The 23,489-nt window shown below is 41.2% G+C and overlaps 1 protein-coding gene across 2 annotated transcripts in view; it reads right to left on the bottom strand.

Moving 5' to 3' along the window:
• Positions 1-23,489, bottom strand: part of DDR2 (discoidin domain receptor tyrosine kinase 2) — a 109,453-nt gene that overhangs the window by 49,955 nt on the left and 36,009 nt on the right. For both annotated transcript variants that reach the window (XM_061584042.1, XM_061584033.1), the window contains exons 2-6: positions 17,865-17,963; positions 7,348-7,450; positions 5,223-5,454; positions 3,352-3,499; positions 2,796-2,892 (exon numbers count right to left, since the gene is read on the bottom strand). In XM_061584042.1, coding sequence (XP_061440026.1) covers positions 2,796-2,892; positions 3,352-3,499; positions 5,223-5,454; positions 7,348-7,450; positions 17,865-17,946 — 662 coding nt within the window. In that variant the 5' untranslated portion in view covers positions 17,947-17,963. The remainder of the gene's footprint in view (positions 1-2,795; positions 2,893-3,351; positions 3,500-5,222; positions 5,455-7,347; positions 7,451-17,864; positions 17,964-23,489) is intronic.

The following is a 23,489-nucleotide window of genomic DNA, read 5'->3' as shown; positions in this document are numbered from 1 at the left end:
TTGAGATGCGTAGCAGAGTTGCGTAGCGCTGCAGAATGGAGAGTATTGAGCGAGCTTAGTGTATGTGTGTTTGAATCTTTGCTAAGATTCTACCTTCCCTGCAAATTAGTCAGACAGAGACTTTAAGCTTTAAAATAAGAAACAACTACTTTATTCTGAAAGTACATGCTTGATAGGAAAGAGTTATATATCTAGCTAACTAGCTATGCTGGAGCAACGAGCCCTGGTCTCAGTACTCGCCCTCACCCTGGTTGAGAGGAGAGACAAAGAGAAGATGTCTGCTCCCCTCTTGAGAGAAAGAGAACACTGAGAGAGGCGGGAAGGAACTGGGATCAAACATCCTGTTGCTTATCAGCCTAGCAGGAAGGGGAGAGATGGCAGAGGATCAAAGGGATAGGTATAGCCTCAACCAGCAAGAGGTCTAGCTCTCTAGCTACCCTTATTAACCCCATGCAGCCTCAACCCACCAAGTTGGAGTTGAACCTCATACATTCCAACAGATGGTGCCGACATGAGAGATTTTGATTCTGGGACCATGGGCTATGCTTCCTGGAAGATGGACTGCTGGCAAGTGATGGGTCGCATCTCACAAGGACTGGGAAGAATGAGTTTGGCCACAGCATGGAAAAGTTCATCAGGAGGGCCTTAAACTGAATCCTAAGGGGGAGGTAAACTTGGTGGTAACGACTGATGAAGGCTTGTGCACAGTAACGGGAACAGAGAGATCGGCTCTAATAGGGCCCAGTAACAGCCCTCAGAAAAATGTAGTAAGGAAGCCAAGCCATAAATCACATGGTCTTCGATGTCTGTATACTAATGGGCAGAGCATGGGAAACAAGCAGGATGAACTTGAACACTTAATACAGGAGGGTAATTACGACTTGATAGGTATAACGGAAACTTGGTGGGATGACTCCCATGACTGGAATACAGCAATTGAAGGATATAACTTGTTCAAAAAGAACAGAATGAGTAAAAAGGGAAGTGGAGTTGCGCTATATATTAAAAATATATATCCTTGCATGGAAATACAGGAAGATGAGCTTGGTAGCTCCACCCAGAGTATCTTGATTAAAATTAATGGGGCAAATAATAAAAGGAATGTGGTGCTTGGAGTCTACTATCGACCACCCAATCACGGAGAAGACGAGAATGTAACTTTTGGAAAGCAAATTGCCAATGTTTCGAGGAGGCATGATGAAGTAGTAATGGGGGACTTCAATTATCGCGGTATCTGTTGGGAGACAAACTCTGCCAAACATGGCCCTATGAGGAGAGACTGAAAGAACTGGGCATGTTTAGCCTGGAGAAGAGAAGACTGAGGGGAGATATGATAGCACTCTTCAAGTACATGAAAGGTTGTCACACAGAGGAGGGCCGGGATCTCTTCTCGATCATCCCAGAGTGCAGGACAGGGTATAAAGACCTGGCTATTCAGGCAGGCATACAGGATTGCTGGGGTGGACTAGGGTTAGCTGTATAGATGGGCGGTTTTAGATTTTCATCGACTGTTGTTCTGGTTAAATGTTGTATTTTTATCCTTTTATCTTTTTATGTACGTCGCCTAGAGTGGCCGATGTCGCGGCCAGATAGGCGACTGAAAAATAAAATTTATTATTATTATTATTATAGTGGGCTCAAGTTGCACAAAGCCAGATTTCGACTGGACATCAGGAAAAACTTCCTATCTGTTAGAGCCATATGACAATGGAACCAATTACCTAGAGAGGTAGTGGGTTCTCCAACACTGGAGGCATTCAAGAGGCAGCTGGACAACCATCTGTCAGGAATGCTTTGATTTGGATCCTGCATTGAGCAGGGGGTTGGACTTGATGGCCTTATAGGCCCCTTCCAACTCTACTATTCTATGATTCTATGATGCCTGGATTTGACCTTGAATAGGTGCAAAGCTACAGAAAGAGAGACGACCAACAGAAATTTTATAGATTTTGTTTTATTACAGACATGTTTCTGAGAGCTATTTGAAGGGCCGTAACCCAGTGGTAGAGAATATGCTTTGTTATCAGAAGGTCCCAGGTTCCATTTTTGGCACCTCCAGCGAGGGGAGCCCTAACTGAAATCCTGGAGAGCCTCTCCCAGTCAGTGTTAGACAGTACTGAGCTAGGGGGACAAATGGTCTCATTCAGTATAAGCCAGCTTGCTATGTAGAAGGTCTAGGGCATTTCAGACTATGCAATATATTATTGTAAGAATGCTCCTTAGCAATGGAGTTGATCATACTGATATGGTGATAAATTAAAATATTTGTGTTCTCTCAGAAATGCAGTATCCCTTTAGCTACGGCTGATTATTTTCATATGTACTGTATATATGGTGGAATCTGATATGCAGTACAGCAACTTTCTAGCCCTCAAGGTAATAATTATAGTTAAACTTTTCCTCGTAGCATCTACAGAAAAGTTTTGTTTTCAGAGGACAGAAACTCCTTCATGAACCCCATATTTTTTTTGCAGCCCCTGCATATATTTATTCCTGCAATCTCATCAACTTTTCCCAAACTCCAACCTTGCAGTTTCAAATTGGTTTTGGGTAGGATGCACACCTCTGCCTCCACCTATAAAATACACCACAAGGAAGAAGCTGCTAGAGCGCGGAAAAAATATTAAAAATAGTTTCACTTCATAATTTTTATATTTGAAAACAGTGTTTTTCTTCTTGAGTCAACTGGATTGTCTGCTTCATTCACACTGAAATATTAACTTGGCCTAAAACTCTCCTCTCCCCCTTCTGCCTGCCATGAACCTTTCCCAGCCACATGATACTAACAAACCCACCTGTAGCCATCATAGATTGAATCATTCAGGTAAATTATGGTGCCACCAGGTAGAACTAATTGCTGACCTGCAGGAGCACTGTACGAAACCAGCCCATCTGTAAAGGGATAGAACAGGAGTTACTCTTGCTCTGTGGCTGCTAGTGAGAACATAAACCTGGAAAGAAGCCCACAAACACTCCTAGCTTGGAGGCTAGAAGCAGATCCCCCTGGATGGGAAGAAAGACTGGCTGAGATAGAGGCTGCTTCCAGCATGCTATACTTTTGCAAGTGTGATCAATCACATACTGGCAAATTCACGTTGTGTGCTTATTTATTTTAAATAATTTATATATCACTTATAAATTATTGGTGACATCATAGGGAGGCAGTCAATTAGCATTACCCAGAATTAGCTTCTGCTTCAAACCTTGGAAACCCTTTTTGCTCCTAGAGCTCAACTTTGAACAGGAAAGATACATTTGGACTGGACGCTTCCAGAGCAGCCTCACTGCTCTAAACATATATCTGCCTTCAGTGTAGATTACTCTAAAGAGTCAATGAACTGCTGTGCTTACCAAGCCAGGCACAACCATAGAGCTCCACCCTGAGGCAGACATTTGTGGAATGGTCAGTCACTGGAATAAAGCGTATGAATCGACCAATGATGGGTGGCTCCAAGTCCTTGAGGACAATATCATATGGGTTGGTGTTTCCATCAAGCACCTGAAGGAGAAAAGGACGTTTAATGATCAAGGAGGAGGCTGATGGACAACAAATACACAGAGAAGAGCTGCAGCCATAGTAATTATACTAGGGTTTTCCTTAAAATTAGGGTAGTTACATGATGGCGCCCTCTGACTGCTGAGCATTAAGACTTTTCTATTTAGATCAACTCAGTTCCACGATAAGTTTAATCAAGTTTTTAAACTGGTTACAAATTGCTTTCTACTATCTTGGCTTCTCCTACTCCCAGAGAATATGCGAAATTTATGTGTTTGTTTATTTAGAAAATATCAAAATTGCATGTTCATCCAAATCTTGGATTCCCAGATGGTGTATGTACATCTACGTCAAATATCAATTCAACTGAAATATTGTCAGAGTGCAGGGAATTCTTTGGTCCTTGACTTAGTTCTGAGGGTCAAAATATATAACAAAATATATATCAATATATATATATTAACTTGTGGTTAATCTCTTGAAATTTGTTTTTTCCCCTAAATGCAGCTGTAGGGAAGAGGGCTGCTGAAGACAGCAGCATGGGGACACTTAACCCCTGCCCCCATTCCATTTTCTCAATCTAGCTCACCCTTGCTATATGCTCATGCCTGTAGCTTTTCCACTGCGCAGCACATAGTAGCTGCAGGGGGCAATTTAGATCAGGAAAATGATGCAGGCGAAAAGGGAAAGTACTTTCCCAATGAGTGCAGTAGCCCTTCTGTGAAGGAAGGAAGGAAGGAAGGAAGGAAGGAAGGAAGGAAGGAAGGAAGGAAGGAAGGAAGGAAGGAAATCAATCACGGATGTTCCAGTGCAACATGTGGGACATCTTTAAATTTGTAAACATGCCGCCAGCCACAGGAGGCACAGATGTTAATGTTGGTGTGAAAACTGGAGCTTTTTTGCTCTCAGCCCATAATGAATGCCAATGACATCCACAATAGTGATCAATGGGGAGCTTCAAGGCTTTTTTCAGAGCAGGAACAATGATATCATCTGCTTAAGCGCCAGGGCAATTGGCAGGACCTCTTTCTGGCAAGCAAATGAGGCAAGAAGAAAGCTTTCACCGTTTCTTATGCAACAAATTAGCAGAGAGGAAGTCAGAGAACAACAAAAATTATTAAGCAGAAGTTGGATACTTCTTTCCTTTTCTTTGATGGGATTCTCACTTCACACTAGCAGGTTAAATGGTAACACTTCTTTCCAATATTGTTTGCAGTTCTAATTAGAAGCTAAAGGTTTGAGTCTTGTTAAAGCTTAATATGTTTGACATGTTAAATTTATATAAACATCTGTTACTGTCAGCTGATCCTTAAAAAGTGCATGTTATGCTATCTACTGGTGCTCTTTGGGGTGTTTAACTATGTATGTGTACATATGAATCAACAGAGTTGTCTATGTATTTAGACTCTCTGTGGAATCATTGTTATAAGCTCCTACACTTCAAAATTTTCTACAGCACTACTGATTGTGTTTGACGCTGGCAAGCACATTTTTTACATCTGGCAAGAACCACTACCTTTCTCCAGAACCAGGCTCCAAAGATGGGGGGCTCTCCCCAATGTCACAATGAACCTTGGAGGAAATAAAAACATAGCACAGCCTACAAAAAGGGTATGTCATAATAAATTGGCTGGATTTTTTTTATTTGCCTCAGACTCTTAATTATTAACTACAAAGAACAACATGATGATGATGATTATGAATCCCCCCCTCCCTACTGCCTTACCTGCTTTCCATGCCTGTTCCGCCAAGAGATCCAGCGGGTCCCATCCCGGCTGTAATTAATTTTGTACATTGGAGCAAACTCATTGCCGTGACCTCCTGCATGACGGCCTTGGGTCCCTACCAGGGTGATGAAGTGCAGGAGATGTAAATCAATCTCCAGGAACTCCTTGAGGTCATCTGGCTCCACAGGGATCTCAGGGCACCATGCACCATCCCCATCCTCTGAACCTAGCCTAGACAAATGCAGAACGTGGATTTGACTGCTATCATCCTCCAAGAGCTATAGTTGATTTTCATCATGGCCTTTCACTTCCCAGGGTGGCTCTCCTCATTCTTTCATTCTTTCCCTTCCCATGACACCATTACATGTCCCTGTCCCTCCCAGCTACTACCTCAGTTTCTCCATGCCCATTCAGCAAACCCAATTCACAGTGTTTCCTTCCTACTTCCACCACTTCAGCTTCAGTGCCTTCCTTACTCACCACCACAGATTCCCCACCCTGTTGAGTCCAGGGAAGGGCTTAAGAAGTAGAACTGGCTTTGCCCTTCCATGTGGCCATGGCCTCAATGATGGAATAGGGGACAAGAGCATGACAGCTGTGAGTATTACAAAGGGATATGGTGGAAGTTGGCTATGATTAGATTAGACAGATGGATAGGATAGGACAGAATTTGCATAATGTGGAGAAAGTGGATAAAGATAAAATTTTCTCCTCACAATGATAGAACTCAGGGGAAACAACATCACATTCAGTTAACAGATGGAGTTTGCTGCTACACGATGTGGTGAGAAGGCTTAAAAGGGGCTGATACAAATTCATGGAGGATGGTCATCAGTTGTTTTTTGACCATGATAACTCAATAGAACCTCCAGGTTCAGAGATAGCATACCTCTGAATATAAAATGCTGGGAATAAACAACAGGGTAAGGCTGACATCTTCCTGGCCTACTTGTAAACTTCTGGAGGCATCTAGTTTGCAACGGTTAGAAACAGGATGCTGGACTTGATGGATTCTTAGTCTTATTCCAGCAAGGCTCTTTGTATGTTCTTAGTACCAGGGAAATTGATGGCCAGCAACTGATGGAATACAGAAAGCCCTATAGCAACATTTCCCAAGAGGGAGGTGCAGATAGTGTATGTTGTGGCCTAGAAAATGTATTGTCTAGTCCTAGAGTTGTGGAGGACAGATATTGTTACAACTAGGTGTGCTTCATGAGGCAGTTTGCTGCGGACTAACGGTGTCTGCCACTGAGCACTGCTGCTTAAACGAGGGAGTCCTGGTATCCTTATACTAGAGGACATTGTGAGGCCAGTGGAAGAGGCAGTAGAAGTACTGTTAACTACTCATACTGTGGAAGCATGCAGTACCCAGCATGGATTGTTAACCTCAGGGCCCACACTGACACTGCATGCTGATAGTCATGCGGTAGTTGTGTACCGACACAATGCTGAATTAAAAGCTCTCAAGTGTTTTCCACCACTTCACATGCCTCTTCTGGTGATGCTCAGCAGTGGATGTTGGTAGCTTCCAGCAAAACATCTCATAAACCATGGTTGATTAATCAGGTTTGGGGGCTGAGCCCTGACACTATGTTGGTGTCAATAGCTGACTTTGGGCACTCCTGAGGATAGATACAGGGCCAGATTCAGCTTTTGGGAGGCCCTCAGACAACTTAGCCTAGGAGGATCCATTCATTTTTAGGGTGGGGGAAGATTCAAAGCACAGCCCATGAGGGATGGAAAAGAGTGATGTAAGTGCTAGGGCTCATTCTGTTTTGGCCCGGAGCATGGGCCAGTTGGAGATAGTATGAGCTGCTTCCGACTTCTCTGGACCCAATGCCAAAAGAGAGCAGCACTGGCTTCGAGTTGATGGGCCCTTAAAGAGTCTGAATGTTGGCAACTGACCAAGCTCTGATGCCAATTCTGGATAGACAAAGGATAGTTTTATTAGCCACCAGATTGTATCATAGATGTGGAGAGCCAGAGGGTTCTCTTATGATACTAGAGGAAAATGGAAAGGGTGGATTAGTATATGCACTTCCAGGAAACCTCAGGTGTATCTGTCTGGTCCTTCTATCTGGGCTTTGTAAGATACCCCACCAACCAGGTGCATCTCACTCTTACCTTCCATACTTAGCTGCTGTGGATTCAGACCATTGGCTAGAAGCAGTAATGTCCTCATCTGGGATATGCCCACCTGACATACCCAATGGGTAGCGGCATACGGCTGCAGATAAAGAGGGAGGAAAAGAAGAGAAACATCATAACCTTATCCAGAGTTGGCCCCTTGGATATTATTTTTATTTACATTCTGCCAAATAGTGATATCAGAATAATTATATCAACAGCTTTTAAACCAAGGAAGCAAAGCACATGGATTTCCATCGATCTTGCCAATAAGCTGCAAATAAAAACAATTGTTCTATAAATCTATCTGTACCCACTCAAACCTGCTCAAAGTTAATTTTGACACAGTAGCTACATCACACATCCATTTAGGATTCTGGGGAATCAAGGATGCTGCTGCAAGGAACAGCTTCATTTGCACACAGAGTAACAATTCATAATATGTACAGAGGTCACAGTCGGGGTTAGCTGCACCTAGGCATGGGCAAATCATTTTTCCATTTCTATGTTCAGTTATCCACATTTCCTCATCAGTTTGAATTTTTTTTAAAAGAGAGCTCATGAAAATTCTATACACAATTTTGCAAGTAATTTTGCCCAAAATACACATATCTGCCAGCAGTCTTCACTAATATATGCATTTTAATGCTCACTTTCCCACAATATACACATTTTTATTCACATTGGTTGGAAAACATATCACAAAATTCAGTGCATTTTGAATTTTGAAGGACAGCTACATATTGGTTCATGCATTGTTTCAGGAAGGTTGAATTAGGTAGGTTTGCATTGAAATTGAACCAAACCGAATTTCTCTCTCATCCTTAGCAGAGCTTCACAACTGAAACGACACAATTCTTCAGGAGAGTTATCTTTTATTATTTTTATTTTAAAAAGCACTACATGAATATTTACCTGTTCATTCACTGCAAGACCTATGTTTTATCCCAAGCATGGCTGCTTGGGGTGTGTATGTGGACAGTTTTAGGTGATAAATGGCAGAAAGGGAAGGGTTAAGCACTCCCCAACCCCACACTTCTCTACTACAAATAGCCCAAGGCCATTTTGGAGTGGAGAAACAATAGCTGGGTTAATATGACCAGGGCTGGTTCTAAAGGGCGGCCAGGTGGGGAAATGGCCTGATGGCCCCTGGAGCTACGGGGGGGGGCTCAGCCGCCCCTCTGCTCCCCTTCTGTGATCCGCAGCCCCCCACCTACCTGTCTGCTGTCTTTTACCATTGCCCTTAACAAATATGGTGGCCACGGTTTCCCTAAGGTACTGAAGCCCCTGCCGCCATCTTAGTTGATGGCAGAGATGCATGTGGGTAGCACGCACACGTGCCATCAACAAAGATGGTGGTGGAGGCGTCATCCCCTTAGCGAAACTGCAGCCACCATCTTAGTTAAGGGCAATGGTAAAAGACAGCAGACAGGTAGGTGGGGGTGCTTGGGGGGCCCACACGCATGCACACACACACATGCTGGGGCCCAGGGCAAGCATATGCCCAAGGGCCCTGGCATTCCTGGAGCCGGCCCTGAATATGACACACACACAGAAGATAATGGTAACTTGGCTCTTAATCTAGAGGCACACTGAGGTTCAAATGGATTTTTACTCCCAAAGGAGTGGCAGATATCAAGTAAGGAGGATACAGAATCCAAAAACACATTCTACTGAATCCAGTCCCAACTTCCTACCAATATCCTTGAGCCCTATTCTTATTTTCCCAACTGCATTGTGTTTTTAACTGCACATGCTGATGACAAGAGATTTCTCTAGTGAATAAAATGTTGGATGTATGGATCATGCACAGTTGATTGCCCAGGATGCAGACTAGAATAGTGACAGGCTAGATCCCGTTGAAAGTAACCAGCCAGACAAGCAATAGGTTTAAGAGTCACTTTACTGACATTAAAGGTTCAGAACACTTCATCAAGCTCTCTCTCTGCTAACAAACTCCTTTTCCCCCACACTCGACCAGTGACTTCATGCCAAATATATACTGATAAAGCAGCTGCCAGGGCCTCGGTTGCTTGGCAACATGTCCTTGGGATTGGCACGAACACCTCTGACTTTCGCTCTCCTGGCCTTGTAGCTCCCTTATGGAAATTTAACTCTTAACAGAACTTTAACAGAACTTTAACAGCCAACAAGCCCCCACCTAAATTTCCATATACAGCATTTTACATTTTTCACATTATGATTTCTTTTTCATTATTTACATTTACATTTCTTGCATTCACTTATATCATTTTTCTCAACATGATACATTTTCCTGTTTACATCAACATCAGTTATATTTCATTTTATTCAGCATCACTTTTATTACAGTCATTTCTGCGTTTACATTCAATCCTCATGAAATCCATCATCCCACGTTTTCCATTCTCCAATGTTTAGACCTCTTATTGTGTTTATTCGAAATCTTTCTGGTGGAATTCCTTTGGTAGTTCTCTCTGATCTACGTACATGTACTTTTCCCTTAATTTCCTCTGTATCTTGTGTCTCCTCTGTGTCTTTATCAGAACTAGAACTAGTGGAGTCAGTTTCACTACTGCTGTCTTTTTCTTCTTGTTTTATTGGTATTGTGACAGCCTGTTCTTGTGCATTGCTAACATCAGTGTGTCCCAAATCCACGTATGTTTTCTCTTCCCAATCCTGCTCTATTGCTTGCACACTTCCGCCTTCTTTGATATTCTTGCAAAAGTTTGCCCTTGATATAATCCATGGTCAGGTTTGCATCTTGCATCGCTTCCATTGAACTCACAATTCCATCCCAACTTGAATCCAGAGACGATAACACAATATACACACGCTGCATTTGAGAATGTTCCACTTCACGTTCTGCCAGTTCAGCAAATAGTTTATTCATCTCTAATAAATGCTCTGCCATCGTTGTATTTCCAGATAAGCGCATTTGATACAATCTTCTCGCTAGATATATTTTACTACTAGCAGTCTTTTTCACATGAATATTTTTCAAAGTTTCCCAAGTTAACTTAGCCGTTGCTGCATCACGCACGTGCAGTAATTGAGAATCATCAATAGCAAGAACAATTAACGCCTTTGCCCTTTCATCCAGCCTTCTCCAATCTGCTGGAATTGGCACCACGGCGGGTGGGTCTTCTGTGACGAAATGCCAAACGTCTTCTTTCACTAGAAACGCCTGCATTCTCTGTTTCCAACTAGCATAGTTTTTCTGTGTCAGTCTTTCAAGAGGCAGCCCAGCAGATAATGACACCGACATACTTTCACTTTCGCGCCTCTCTGCCTTTGTAATCAGAGCTTCTCACCTTCGTCCTACTGTCAGTTTTTCCCACGTCTCTCTCACAGCTTTCAGCTTTCGGTTTAGCCACTATTGCTTTCCTCTCGCCTGTCCTCTCTGCTCCTATTTTCTGGCTTTTCTCTCAGGAACAAAACATCAGGAACTTGTCACAGGAACCATTAAAGTCTTGTCATCGGAACCATCCTCTGCTACCACTTGTTGGATGTATGGATCGTGCACAGTTGATTACCCAGGATGCAGACTAGAATAGTGACAGGCTAGATCCCGTTGAAAGTAACCAGCCAGACAAGCAATAGGTTTAAGAGTCACTTTACTGACATTAAAGGTTCAGAACACTTCATCAAGCTCTCTCTCTGCTAACAAACTCCTTTTCCCCCACACTTGACCGGTGACTTCATGCCAAATATATACTGATAAGGCAGCTGCCAGGGCCTTGGTTGCTTGGCAACATGTCCTTGGGATTGGCATGAACACCTCTGACTTTCGCTCTCCTGGCCTTGTAGCTCCCTTATGGAAATTTAACTCTTAACAGAACTTTAACAGAACTTTAACAGCCAACATAAAATATGTTATGAGCACATGAACCCCCTTATACAGGATTAAACCTTTGGACCATCTAGCTTTGTATTGTCTATTCTGGGGGCCACAGATCTGCAGGCTCAGATGTGCTACCCAGGTACCATTAACTGGAGATTGGACCTATGCCTTTCTGCGTACAAAGCTTGTGCTCTGCCATGGAGTGACGGACCCTCCTATGATTCATTGACAATAGACAGAGGAAAATAATTGTGGGGATATAAGGAATATTTACTGCCATAAATTACCATATCACAAACTGGCCACTGATTTGGAATCCAGAAGTTATGAGGAGGATCCAGCTTTGATTTACAAATTAAGTTTTGCATAATGGGCATGTGATATACACAAAATATGTTGCTTTTACAAAATGCTTTTTATTTTTGGCTTTGTGCAGATTGCTTGCTTTTATAAAATATTGTTTGCTTTTTGCAAAATGCTTTAAAATGTAGTTAAAAGTTGCTAGAAAAAGAATTTCATAAGAACGCAGTTAAGTAGGACAGACATATAAGGGGATTTTTGCTTGAAGTAAGAAACTAGGTGGCAAGCTAAAATAAGACCAGCAGCAGGAAACAGGTGCAGCTTAGACAGTTTGTGGTTAGGTTCTGCTACGCTTGACTAACATAGAACATGGAAGGGGATTTTTTGCTTGACAAACATAGAAGGGGATTTTTCTTTGATTAACATAAGGGAGGAGGGAGATTAAGAGGGAGGAAATATACCAAAAATGGATAAAAGTAAATAGGAGTATGGGGGAGCTAAAATATGGGGAATGGAAGATGTCAACAGGGGCGGGACTTCATGTGACATGAATAGGCGGCACGGATAGGTTGTAAACCCTGGAGTACTCGACCAATGAGGAAACAGGGGAGGGAACCAAGCATCGGGCTAGAGGATAAAATAACTGTACCAATCTCACTTGGGTGTGCCTACCTTGTGGTGGACACCCGGTCTTGCAAGAACGTATAATAAAGCTTTTTTTTATGCTGCTTCACTGATGGTCTTGTGGTGAGTTTCTCTTAAGAACCTTTGTTTCTAACAGGCATAACTTATTCCATTTGCAGTGAATCACCCATTATTAGGTTTTCTGGATTGTCAAATCTGGTTTTTTAACAATCGTACCTATGATATAGCAATTATGTAATTAGAATCCGCAGAGGAGGAGCTTTCTACAGACTAGAGAAACCAAATTGTTGAACAAATAGTTTCTCAGCCTGAAACAACTGCCACTGAAATGGTGGCAATAACAGTCTGGCCCTAGCTTTGCAACTTTAGAGGCCTCTTGGCAAGTTCCAGATCCATTGCATGCACAACTCTTGTGTTGCTTTCTTTTCCAAAACACTGGCTGCAGCCAAGCCCAGTCTTATGTCACAAGTTCTTCCACTTAAACAGACTGGATAGAATAAACTTAACATCTTTTTCCAACTTCTGTGTAGTGAATGTCTCAAAACATATCACAACAACGAGCAGTTTCCACGAGAAGGCAACAGATACAGCAGCTGGACAAAACTTTCTTCTGGAAGGAATGCTTTTTTTCTTTTCCTTTTTACCATGCATGTGGTGTGAGGAATGGCAATGCTATGTGTGAACAGCTGACTTGGCTGCTGTCTTGGCTATATTGATTAAGAAAACTTTCAGACAGTCAAGTGCTGGACTTATTCCCCAGAGGAAAGTCATTGTAAAAGCTACTCCAAAAATTAAGGTGTCATTCACACATACATTCGACTTTCCTAGTGTATTTGTTTTAAATTGGCCCTGCTCTTGTGCCTTTAACAGCAGACTGATACATATAACAATCTCTCCGATAGAGCAGATGTTCTTTTTCTTTTAAAAAACCTGCTTTTTAAAGATTTTCTACAAACTTTTCATAGAGCCATTAGTAAACAGAAATGCCATTTGGTTACAGAGCAGGATAAACTAGCAACATATACCTAATAAGCAATGCTTGGAGAACCAAGAAGATGAGCTGCAAATATTTAACAATGATTTTTATTGCTGGGATCTCTGTCTGTTACATAATCTCATAAAACAAAAATAGTCTGTTTCAGGGTTGTTGTTTTTACAAAGATTATTGTGGGCATCAACAAAAAATTTAAAAGTCTCCTCTAAAAATATCTGAGATTGGATCCTGGAGAAGAAGTAGCATGCTCTGAATCAGGGCCGGCTCCAGGCATGCAGGGGCCCTTGGGCATCAGCTTGCCCTGGCCGCCTGGTGGGTGGGCACGTGGGCGCACGCACGCACGCACGCATATGCACATGCCCCCGCGCTCCCCCCCATGGCTCCCCTATCTGTCTAGTCTTTACCATTGCCCTTAATGAAGATGGCAGCCACGGTTTCCCTAAGGGGAATGAAGCCTCCGCCACCATCTTTGTTGATGGCACACGTGCGTGCTACGTGCACACATCTCTGCCATCAACTAAGATGGCGGCAGCGGCTTCAGTACCTTAGGGAAGCTGCGGCCTCCATCTTCATTAAGGGCAATGCTAAAAAGCCATCTGACAGGTAAGTGGGGGGCATGGGGGGCACGGATCATGGAAGGGGAGCCGAGGGCCCCTCAGGGGCCCCTCAGGGCTCCTGTAGCTCCGGGGCCCTCAGGCCAGTGCCCAACCTGGCTGCCCTTTAGAACTGGCCCTGCTCTGAATACCAGTCCCTGGAAGCAATAACAGAGTGCTGTTCCACTCATGACCAGCTTGTGGGCTTCCCACAGACATCTGGTTGGCTACCAGGGAAAACAGGATGCTGGACTAGACTGGGCAGGCCTTTGGTCTGATCCTATAGCCTCTTTTTATGTTCTTACGGGAGAAATTTAAGTTGCAAGGAAATTTTGTTCATCACCCTAATCTCCCAAATTTGATCAAATAGGAGGTGTTTTTACCCATTTTCACCATGAGCGTATCTGGAACTTTGCAGCAGGATCAGCTCTCTTATCATAGAGTAGGTCATGGTCCAAAGAAGCTTATAAAAACAAAACTGCCACTGGTATGATAGGAACAAGATAGGGACCTTATGCACAGGAGGATGCAAACCTGCAGATATTAAGACAAGTCCGGAGATAATAAAGTGAGCCAACATTATTACCATACTAACTCCAGCATAAATTAGAATATTGTTTTTCTAATGTTTCTAATCTATTGAAGTTTAGCTGGTGAATAATGCTACCTGTAAAAGGTTTTAAATGTGAAATCCTTAATATTAGGAAAAGAGAATGTAAACAGCATCGATGACCACATACAAGCCATATTTGAGAGTCAAAGGGCTCATCTGCACAGTGGTTTACTATCCGGGTTGTTGTTGTTGTTGTTTAAATGGAACCTACTGCAGCTGGTAGAACAAGCTGAGCATGTTTGATTGCCAAGTAACCAAAGGGAGTGGAAATGTTAAATTAGAGGGCATGGTCATTAGGAAACTGCGTGATTGATCCTTTCCCTCAGTGTGAATAAAAAGCGCCATGTTTGTAGCTGGCATTGAACCCTTACTGTGGATGGTACAAATAGAAACCAGAGGTAAAAACACCATCTTTTGTACGACGTAATGCTTCCGTATGGATAAGCCCAAAGTGAAGGTGGGCCCATTTCTTCACATATGGGTATCGCCAGCCTGTGAATAAAATCCTAACATTTTGTAGGGATTAGAAGCAGAACCTTTTTTATTGTTTTAAATTGTTTTAGAAAACTTAACATACATCTTAACATGCCATTATAGAAAAAAACACAGTTTTCAGATGGTAACAAAAGAAATTCACAACTTAGTAAGTATTAGAGGACTTAGACATACATGCAATAACAACAAAGCATATAAGAGTTTACAAAACTGTATTATTTCCCTTTTTATTTTCCTTTTAGAGTAGTGTATTTGTCATTTATACCATTATTTAGTTTCTAAAGTGCTTTAGCATTTTTACTCTCATGAGAGACCTCCGATGCTTCTGCTCACTATCAATCCGGTTTTGCAGAGACAGAACTGAGGCGAAAAGATAAAAATCCCAAGATTACACAGTAAATCTGCGGGGGAGAGGAGATTTAAATTCTGTATCTTCTAGAGATTTAAATTCTGTATCTTCTAATTCTGTATCAAATCCTTTCCTCACTGGCTCTCACTGGCTTTCCGGTATAAAAGTTAGTTACCTCCCTCCTACACCCACATTTGACTGCAAAGGAAAGTTATCAGAGTCCTGTAAACATAATTTGAAGTGCATTCCCATAAGCACTTTTAGTCAATGATTCCTCACTGGAACTACCACTAGTAGCATACCTACCAACATGCTTGCAGTCTAGAAATAGTAATAATATTTGGTATTTCTACAGCACTTACTAAAATCACTTATACATTATTTACAATAACTCTATAAGGTATGACAGTATTATTACCCCAAATTGTATATGGGAGGGGATTAGGGAGAGGCTGAGAGTGTATTGCTTTCATAGCAGAGGCAAGATGTGGACCAGAGAACTTCCTGACTTGTAGACACTACAGTAACACTGAGTGGTTAGGTATTAAGTGCAATGTACTTGATACAACATGAAGATCAAGAGGACTGAGCACTGATGGGACGATTCAACAGAGCACTTCTGCAAACTCACTTCCCAGCACATTATTCCCAGTTTGGAAATGGAAACCTACCAGTGTCTACAATGTGTCTACTTTTTATTTGCAAGAGCAGTCAAAGAGCTTCAGCAGGCCCTGCGCAGCTACCTGAGCATTATTTTCTCATGCTTAGCTGCCAAGAAAGCTTCTCAAAGAGCTGCTTGTTCCACACTGTTTACTGTCTGACTGCAATCCTAGCCATAAGCCTTTTGCAAATACATATACAGATACAAACAATATATTAAGAGTATGTCAAAAATATATTAAAACAGAAAAAACAGGATACGCCTATAAAACTGTTACCCTTGGATAAAAAGCTCCCTCAATTTTCGTGCGGCCATCGCAAAATTTGCGACCGCGAGGGAAACTGATCTGGAGTAGTCCGATAGAAGTATAACCTTAACCTCGTCGGAGTAAGATGCTATTGGTTCTAAAAGTGTTTTTAAGAATTTTTTTCTAGGTTGTTCGTAGAGAGGACAGCGTAGTAAATAGTGATCAATTTCGTCTACAGCAGTGCAGCCGTATGAACATTGGCGTAAAGCCAGAGGAATGCCTTTATACCTGCCATCTAGAAAGGCCGAGGGCATAGCTTGGAATCGGAGAGCTGTAAAAGCTCTTCTGATTTTAACTCTGTCTAGAGTATCAAGATAATTGGACATAAAGTGATTTAGTTTAAAGCGTGGATACCAACGAGAGTAGGGGGCCCTCATGATATTAGCTCGATCTTGGCTAGCATCGTTCTCGAAAATTAAGTTACGAAGGGCTAATCTATTTAAATTCAGCACATCGGGCTGAGAGAGATCGTATTTTGCCAGTAACTTCAGACATTCGGAGGCCCAACTCCCAATTTGCATTTGTTCCAACCAGCATTGTTTCACCAAAGCTGAATCCTCCATTTTAAGGATTCTCTGCCAATATCTTAAATTGGCCAGATCAATACAAGCTGCAATCGATGGTAGTCCCATTTCAGCTCTTAAATGAGCTGCTGGCGTCCCCATTGGTAAACCTAATACTAGTCTCATAAATGCATTTTGAGTTGACTCTAGTTGGCTACCAGCTGAGAGGCCCCACAATTCTGAACCATACAAGAGCTTTGGTATTATTTTGGATTTGAGTATTTTAACCATAGGGAGAACTAATTGGCCTCCCTGCGAAAAATAAAACCTTCTGGTCAGGCCTAGGATTTGAGTTCCGGCTAGTGACATGGCTTTAATTTGCGCTGCCCAGGAGAGGAATACAGCCTATACATCTTCAACAGTGGACCAGGAATGAGGAACCTATGGTCCTCCAGACACTGGATTCCAACTCCCATCAGCCCCAGCCAGCATGGCCAACAGTTAGGGATGATGGAAGCTGTAGTCCAACAACATCTGGAAAGCCACAGGTTCCCTATCTTTGCAATAGACTTTGGAATCACCAAATGAAACTGATTGGCAGTAGATTCAGGACATGAAAAAAGAAACTTCTTCACTCACAGAATAATTAACAGGGTGAAATTAGCTGCCAGTGACTTAAATGGGCTTAAAGAAGGACTATACAAATGCATGGTCCTCCAATAACTATTGCGTACGATAGCTAAATGGAACTTCCAGATTCAGAGGAAGGAAGTGTACCTCTCAGAATCAGATGTTATTTGTTGTCTTTGTGCTCTGCTTCTGAGCTTCCTGGAAACATCAGGCCAACCACTGTTCAAACCAGATGTTAGATTTGATTGGCTTTGTGTCTGATCTAGCAGGAATCTTCTTTTTTTGGTTATTAGGCAACCATAAACATGTTCGCAAACTTGTTAACTCTTATATGACATGAGAGCAAGCCTCTTTATGGAGGTCTGAGGACAAGTCGCTTAAAATCCTTCCATGGCATTGTTAGCTGTGGTAAACCCAATTTAGTGTCTGGTAATCTTAACTTCAAAATGTACACTGCATGACCACTAATAACTATATTTGTAATGCAATCCTATGCATGTCTACTCAGAAGTAGGTCCTATTAAATTCGATTTACTCCCAGTTGGGCTACATCTCCTAGTTTGTGGACCTGACAGCAAGAAGCAGCACTTTTATCCTTTACCTGGATTGACCTGAGCTTTCACAGCACTTGGAATATTCAGCAGGATCAGCAGAGCTATCATGGTTCGGGGAGGAGCACGCATCTTCTTCAGTTTTGTACCTACAGCAGACAAAAGAAGAAACGAGAACACACAGAGTGCATAATTAAGACTGCAGTCTTATGCTGACTTCCCTGGGAATAAGCCCCATTGAACACAGAGTCTTCATTCTTCTGAGTAAACATGCAGAGGACTTTAACTGTGCTCACAGTCTTTTTTTTGTGTGTGTGCCCCCTTGGTAAGAGAATTAAAATCCAACTTCACCTGTGTCTTATAGGCTGTATGGCAAAAGAATAGCGCATTCAATGATCAAGCGTTTACCAAGATGCTGCTTTCCTATCTCTAGCCAGAGCAGAGGCAGAATACCTCTTCCAACACATTGCTTTTCCAAGGGTTGCAGCATGACAGAATACACATAAGCAAAGGCTGACTGTCAGAAATCATTGAGTAACGGAATTTTTCAGGAGACAGAAGGTGGAGTCAGCAAAAAGGTATATAGTTGTGGGGGATGGAGTGATCTTTTGTTGTATTCACAACACCTGTTTTATTTTTGTTTTGTCCAACATCTTTGGAGACACACTGAAGAGAAGAAGAACATGGAGATGGCTAACTAGGCCTTTTCAAGCCTCCACCTGCAAAGAGATATCTGAAAAGAAACTAACCTCAACTTTCAGATTACTCAGGCCTACTTCTTGAACCATCTATGAAATATATCTAGCCTGCCTCCCCTCTTTGCTGGAGGGGTTGCACAGATAAAGACTCTTTTACCCATATGTGGTGGATCTGTAGTGAAGTTATTACATTCTGGGACTCAGTGTTTTCAGAAATGGAAAAGATGACAAATTATATATATAAGACAGTTTTGAAAGCAACAAACAGAACTTCACTCAAGCTTGCTCTGGATCCCTAGAAGGATTCCGTTAATCACCTAAAATATATATATAAACGTAATTGTGATTAACCAAACAGAGGTTTTTATTATATTAACAAAACGTTTCAGCTTCCGCCTTCATCAGCTGCCAACATACAAATGCTGTTACCAAGGTGGCAGTTATAGAGCTTTGAGGATGGAATGCTCAGAGGGGCTTCCTTTGCAGAAGCTATGTAGTGGTGGTACTGTCCTCCAGGTTCAGGCCATGTGGTGCCAATGTGTCCAGAGAGTAAAATATATATACCAAATTGGCTCTACTAAATTTGTTTCTGAATGAAAATTTGGCCCTAAAGGATAAGCAGTTAATTAGTTTTATGTTAGCCTGGTCTCTTATTGCTTGGTTTTTGAAGTTCTTGAAGGGCATCTCTATCTTCTTGTGGTACAATAAAATTTGAGAGCACTAATAGAAAAATTGACACAAAAGATAAAGATTGCAAAAGGGAGAATACAAAAGGAGACATTTGTTGCAGAATGGTAGAGTTTATTTCCTACAATAATGAGGCAGATAGCAATATAAAGGTTCCCAAGGTTTTCTGCAATCTATGGATTTTGTAAAGCTGAATAATTCTTTTTTGTATTGTATCTTTTTTTTGTATCTAGGTGCAGAAAAAATGTTTTTTGATATACTTTTGTTGATTCTCAGTATGCAATCAAAATATTCTCAATTTCTAGTTTTTGTACCCACTGTTTCAGTTGTTTTGTTACATCTAAAAATAAATTATTTTTTTAAAAATGAAATATATCTTGCTTAGGGAAGTTTGGTTTAGTCTGATTTATTCTCTTTAGTTCATGGGTTATAAAATACAACCATTTTGCTTGTTTTGTAGCTTTAATATGAACATAAACTTAGTAAACCTTTATTATTATTTTATTATAAAATAAGCTTGCATGATTTGATTTTTCTTGAACTCTGTTAATGTGCCACACCAAGTTCTTATGCTACTGTACAGTGACTAGAGAGAGGAGACAACCCTTTCTATGCTGAAATCATTTCAGCAATGAGAAGGAATAGGAACATAGGAAGCTGCCTAGAGCACTGAATGAATGAATGAATGAAACTTTATTTTTACCCCGCCCTTTTTCCAAACTGGAACTCAGGGCGGCTTACAAATAAAACTACATGTAGTTAAAAACATAGAAAAACATACAATTAAAATACAATTAAACAATGCACAACCTTAAAGGCACTTAAAAATCTAAAAACAATTTAAAATAATATAAATAATAATATAAAACAATAAAGCAAGCCTTGTAAAGTCCATCCAGCTCAGTGCTGCTTACACTCACTGGCAGTGGCTCTCCAGGATTTCAGGCAGGTGACATTACCAGCCCTATATTGAGATGCCAAGGATTGAACCTGAGATCTGTTGCATGTAAAGCGGATGCTTTAGCATTGAGCTATTGCCATTCCCAAGAGTGTGAACTTCTGGCTCATAATCAGATTTGAAAGTTATGCTGGAATAAGCAACAGTCTTTAATTAATAGCCACTGTGCTAAGAGAAACAGCCACTAAAGAGTTAATGTATTTAGGCCCAGGGAGCTGGGCAGCCTTCTTGAGTTGTGGATTTAGTTTGTCTTTCCACTTTGCTTCTTTACTTCTGCTGTAACAAATAATAGCTGATGTTGTTCAGTAAAAGATTCAGTTCAAACTTTACAGACATGTCTGTCTCTTCCTTGGAGTAACATAAAGAACATACTCTGCAACAAGTCATCCTACAGGGAGAAATCTACAGACAAGATTAAATGTGCAAGGCATGTCTTATGCTCCCCTCTAACCAGTTTTGTTGAATAGTAGGGGAACTAGGAAGTGAAGAGAGGAAAATCCTACTACCTGAATTGTTTTGAATTGAGATTTCAACTTGCCTGTAATACAGATGAAACGATTTAGAAGGATATCATAGTTATGAGAGTCATTGAGAAGTCCAGCCAAACCAACAGGTATATAATCCCTGTCATGTTCCTGGCATAGGTCATTCATCAGAGTGACCAAGGCTGTTTTTGTCCTAAAACTGGGCCTGAAGATGGATTGGATTTAGATCAGCCTTCCACAGTCTGTTCCCCTCCAGATATTTCCGACTGTCACTCTCTTCAGCCTTAGTCAGGATGGCCATATCATCCAGAAAAACCTTGACCATTATTTTCCCGGGCTCTTAAGGTTTTAAGTCCTGGCTCTTTTAGGATAAACTGCTTGCTTACACTGTATAGGATTGCACTGCCAATCTGCTGCTTTTATCAGCTGGGTTCTTGCTTATTTTGTCTGGAAGTGTTTAGATTTAATTGTATTATTTTACTTTGAACAGCCCTGGCAGTCATTGGTTGAAGGGAAGTAAACAATGTTTATAAATAAATAATTAAAAATGAATGTGTCAAAGTTGGACCATACACACAAAGCTAGAGCTTTCTTCCTTATGCACATGAGGCATATGTGATTTCCCTATTTGCATATTACTATGTATCCTCTATTTATTTATTTATTTTTATTTATTTATTAAATTTATATACCGCCCGACTAGCAATAGCTCTCTGGGCGGTGAACATAAAATAGCATAAAAATACAATGAATAACAAAATAATACTAAAATACAATCATCAATCCAATACAATAAACATTTTAAAAAGTAAATCAGTGTAACTTAAAATGCTTCAGAGAATAGGAAGGTTTTGACCTGGCGCCGGAAGGAGAGCAGAGTCGGCGCCAGGCGTACTTCCTCGGGGAGACTGTTCCATAGTTCCATTTATGGAACAGCTCTGTTGTACATTTAGTGGGATATATACCAAGTTTAAACAGAGGTAGCCTGGTGATTCAGGCTTTGGTAATTTCCTATTTGGATTACTGCTCTGCATTGTTAATGTGGCCATATTTGAAAATGGTCCAGAAATTTCCAAAAAAGAGCTGCACGGTTAGGACAGGGGGGTTGAAAATATTGTGCCATTATGTTCCACAAAGAAGCTTCCATTTTATTTCTAACCAAAATGTTATTTGTACATAAAGGTTGCCACCTTTTTCCTGCTCTTGCTCCTTTAACATTAAAGTCTAATTCACTGAAATTTAACAGATGAAGCATTTCCTGCTATGCAGATGCTTCATCTGATAAATGACAATGCATCAGGTTACTCTTCAAAGTACAACAAAATGAGAATCTGAAAAAGGAACTGGAAGGAGAAGCAAAAAACAATGGGATAGACAACATTCAGAGGTGTTGCCTCTTCTATTTCTTATGCTATCATAAGAAACAGAACAGGCAGGCAGCACATCTGAAGGGTCTGAAATGCATTGGATCAATAAACCTCTTTCTTCTTGTCCCCATTCTTTTTTGCTTCTGCTTCCAGTTATTGTTAAAAGCACAGGAACCAGTCTAAAAAGGCTGGCAGCCTCATTTGTAAATGTAGCCTGTGGCAGGCTTAGCTGTAATAAAACTGTCAAAATCCTATTTCTGGCATATTTAATAGAGAGCGCAAGTTATTTTAAAATTCATTTAGAATATTTATAATAGTCATACTATGAGGCAAGAATAGAGATAGAATTCAATAAGATCCCACCCCACACCCCACTTTCAGTTTGGGATAGTTAGCTATAATGGCTCATTGATGAGGGAATGGCACTTTGTACATGCTCAAATGCACAATTTCCTTAATCTGTATGTCTGCCTGTGCAGAAAGAAAGAGTTCCAGGTTATGCAGGACACATCAGGCTCAGATTTACAGGGCATAGTACCACTGGTTTGTGAAAACGATTTTGGAACTAGGCCTCAGTGAGTCTCTGATTAAACTGAACCCTGCTTTACTGAAGGGTTCAGCAATACAGTCAAACCTGATGAATATCCTCTATTCCCCTACATGGAGAAGTAGCTTCTGTGATACCTAGATTCTATCTATATCAGTGGTTCCCTTTTTTCCCCACGGACCACTTGAAAATTGCTGAGGATCTTGGCAGACTACTTAATGATTTTTCTGTGTGTTGTAACAATTGTAATGTGCTGTGCTAGATGCTGTACAATTTTTAATTGTATTTTTCAGATATGCCATGTGCCTCCTGAATGACGGTTCCAGAGCTCTGGTAGTCCACAGACCACAGTTTGGAAACCCCTGCTCTATACTATCAACATATCTTTGTGGGGGAATGGAAGCAAAGATGCTACCAGAGGTTAGAAAAAGATCCTTTTAAAACCTATTAGGTCTGTCAACCGACTATAGACGTTTTACAGAGCAATCTTACGCATGTTAATCAGAAGTAAGTGTACAGGATTGCAGTCTTAGTTTATTACTAATTTATTGCTTAACTTTAAATAACAACATTTGCAACAATGGCTTTTTGAGAGATGGAAGGAAGTGTGATAATTCACAATTTAATGAACAAAACCTATCACTCACTGTTGAAAGAAAAGGGCATCTTCAACATTTCCTCCTTCATTGCATCTTCCATCAGCACCCCAGAACCAAAATAGCCCCCACAGATCAAAAATGCCTTGACCCACAGCTCCACTGATTCAAATTTAACTCCACTGATTAATCAATCAAATATTTGTCAAATCAACCAACTAACTCCCTATTATTCTTTATGGCTCCATAAATAACCTATTTCATATGGTCCAAGTTTAAACCATAACAGTGGAAACAATAAATCCTAGGGCTCAAGCTGGGGCTCTATATTGCATGG

Source organism: Rhineura floridana, chromosome 1, assembly GCF_030035675.1.
Source record: "Rhineura floridana isolate rRhiFlo1 chromosome 1, rRhiFlo1.hap2, whole genome shotgun sequence".
Classification (NCBI taxonomy): Eukaryota; Metazoa; Chordata; class Lepidosauria; order Squamata; family Rhineuridae; genus Rhineura; species Rhineura floridana.
Note: the sequence above shows the minus strand (reverse complement) of the source record. Positions and strands in the feature narration are given on the sequence as shown.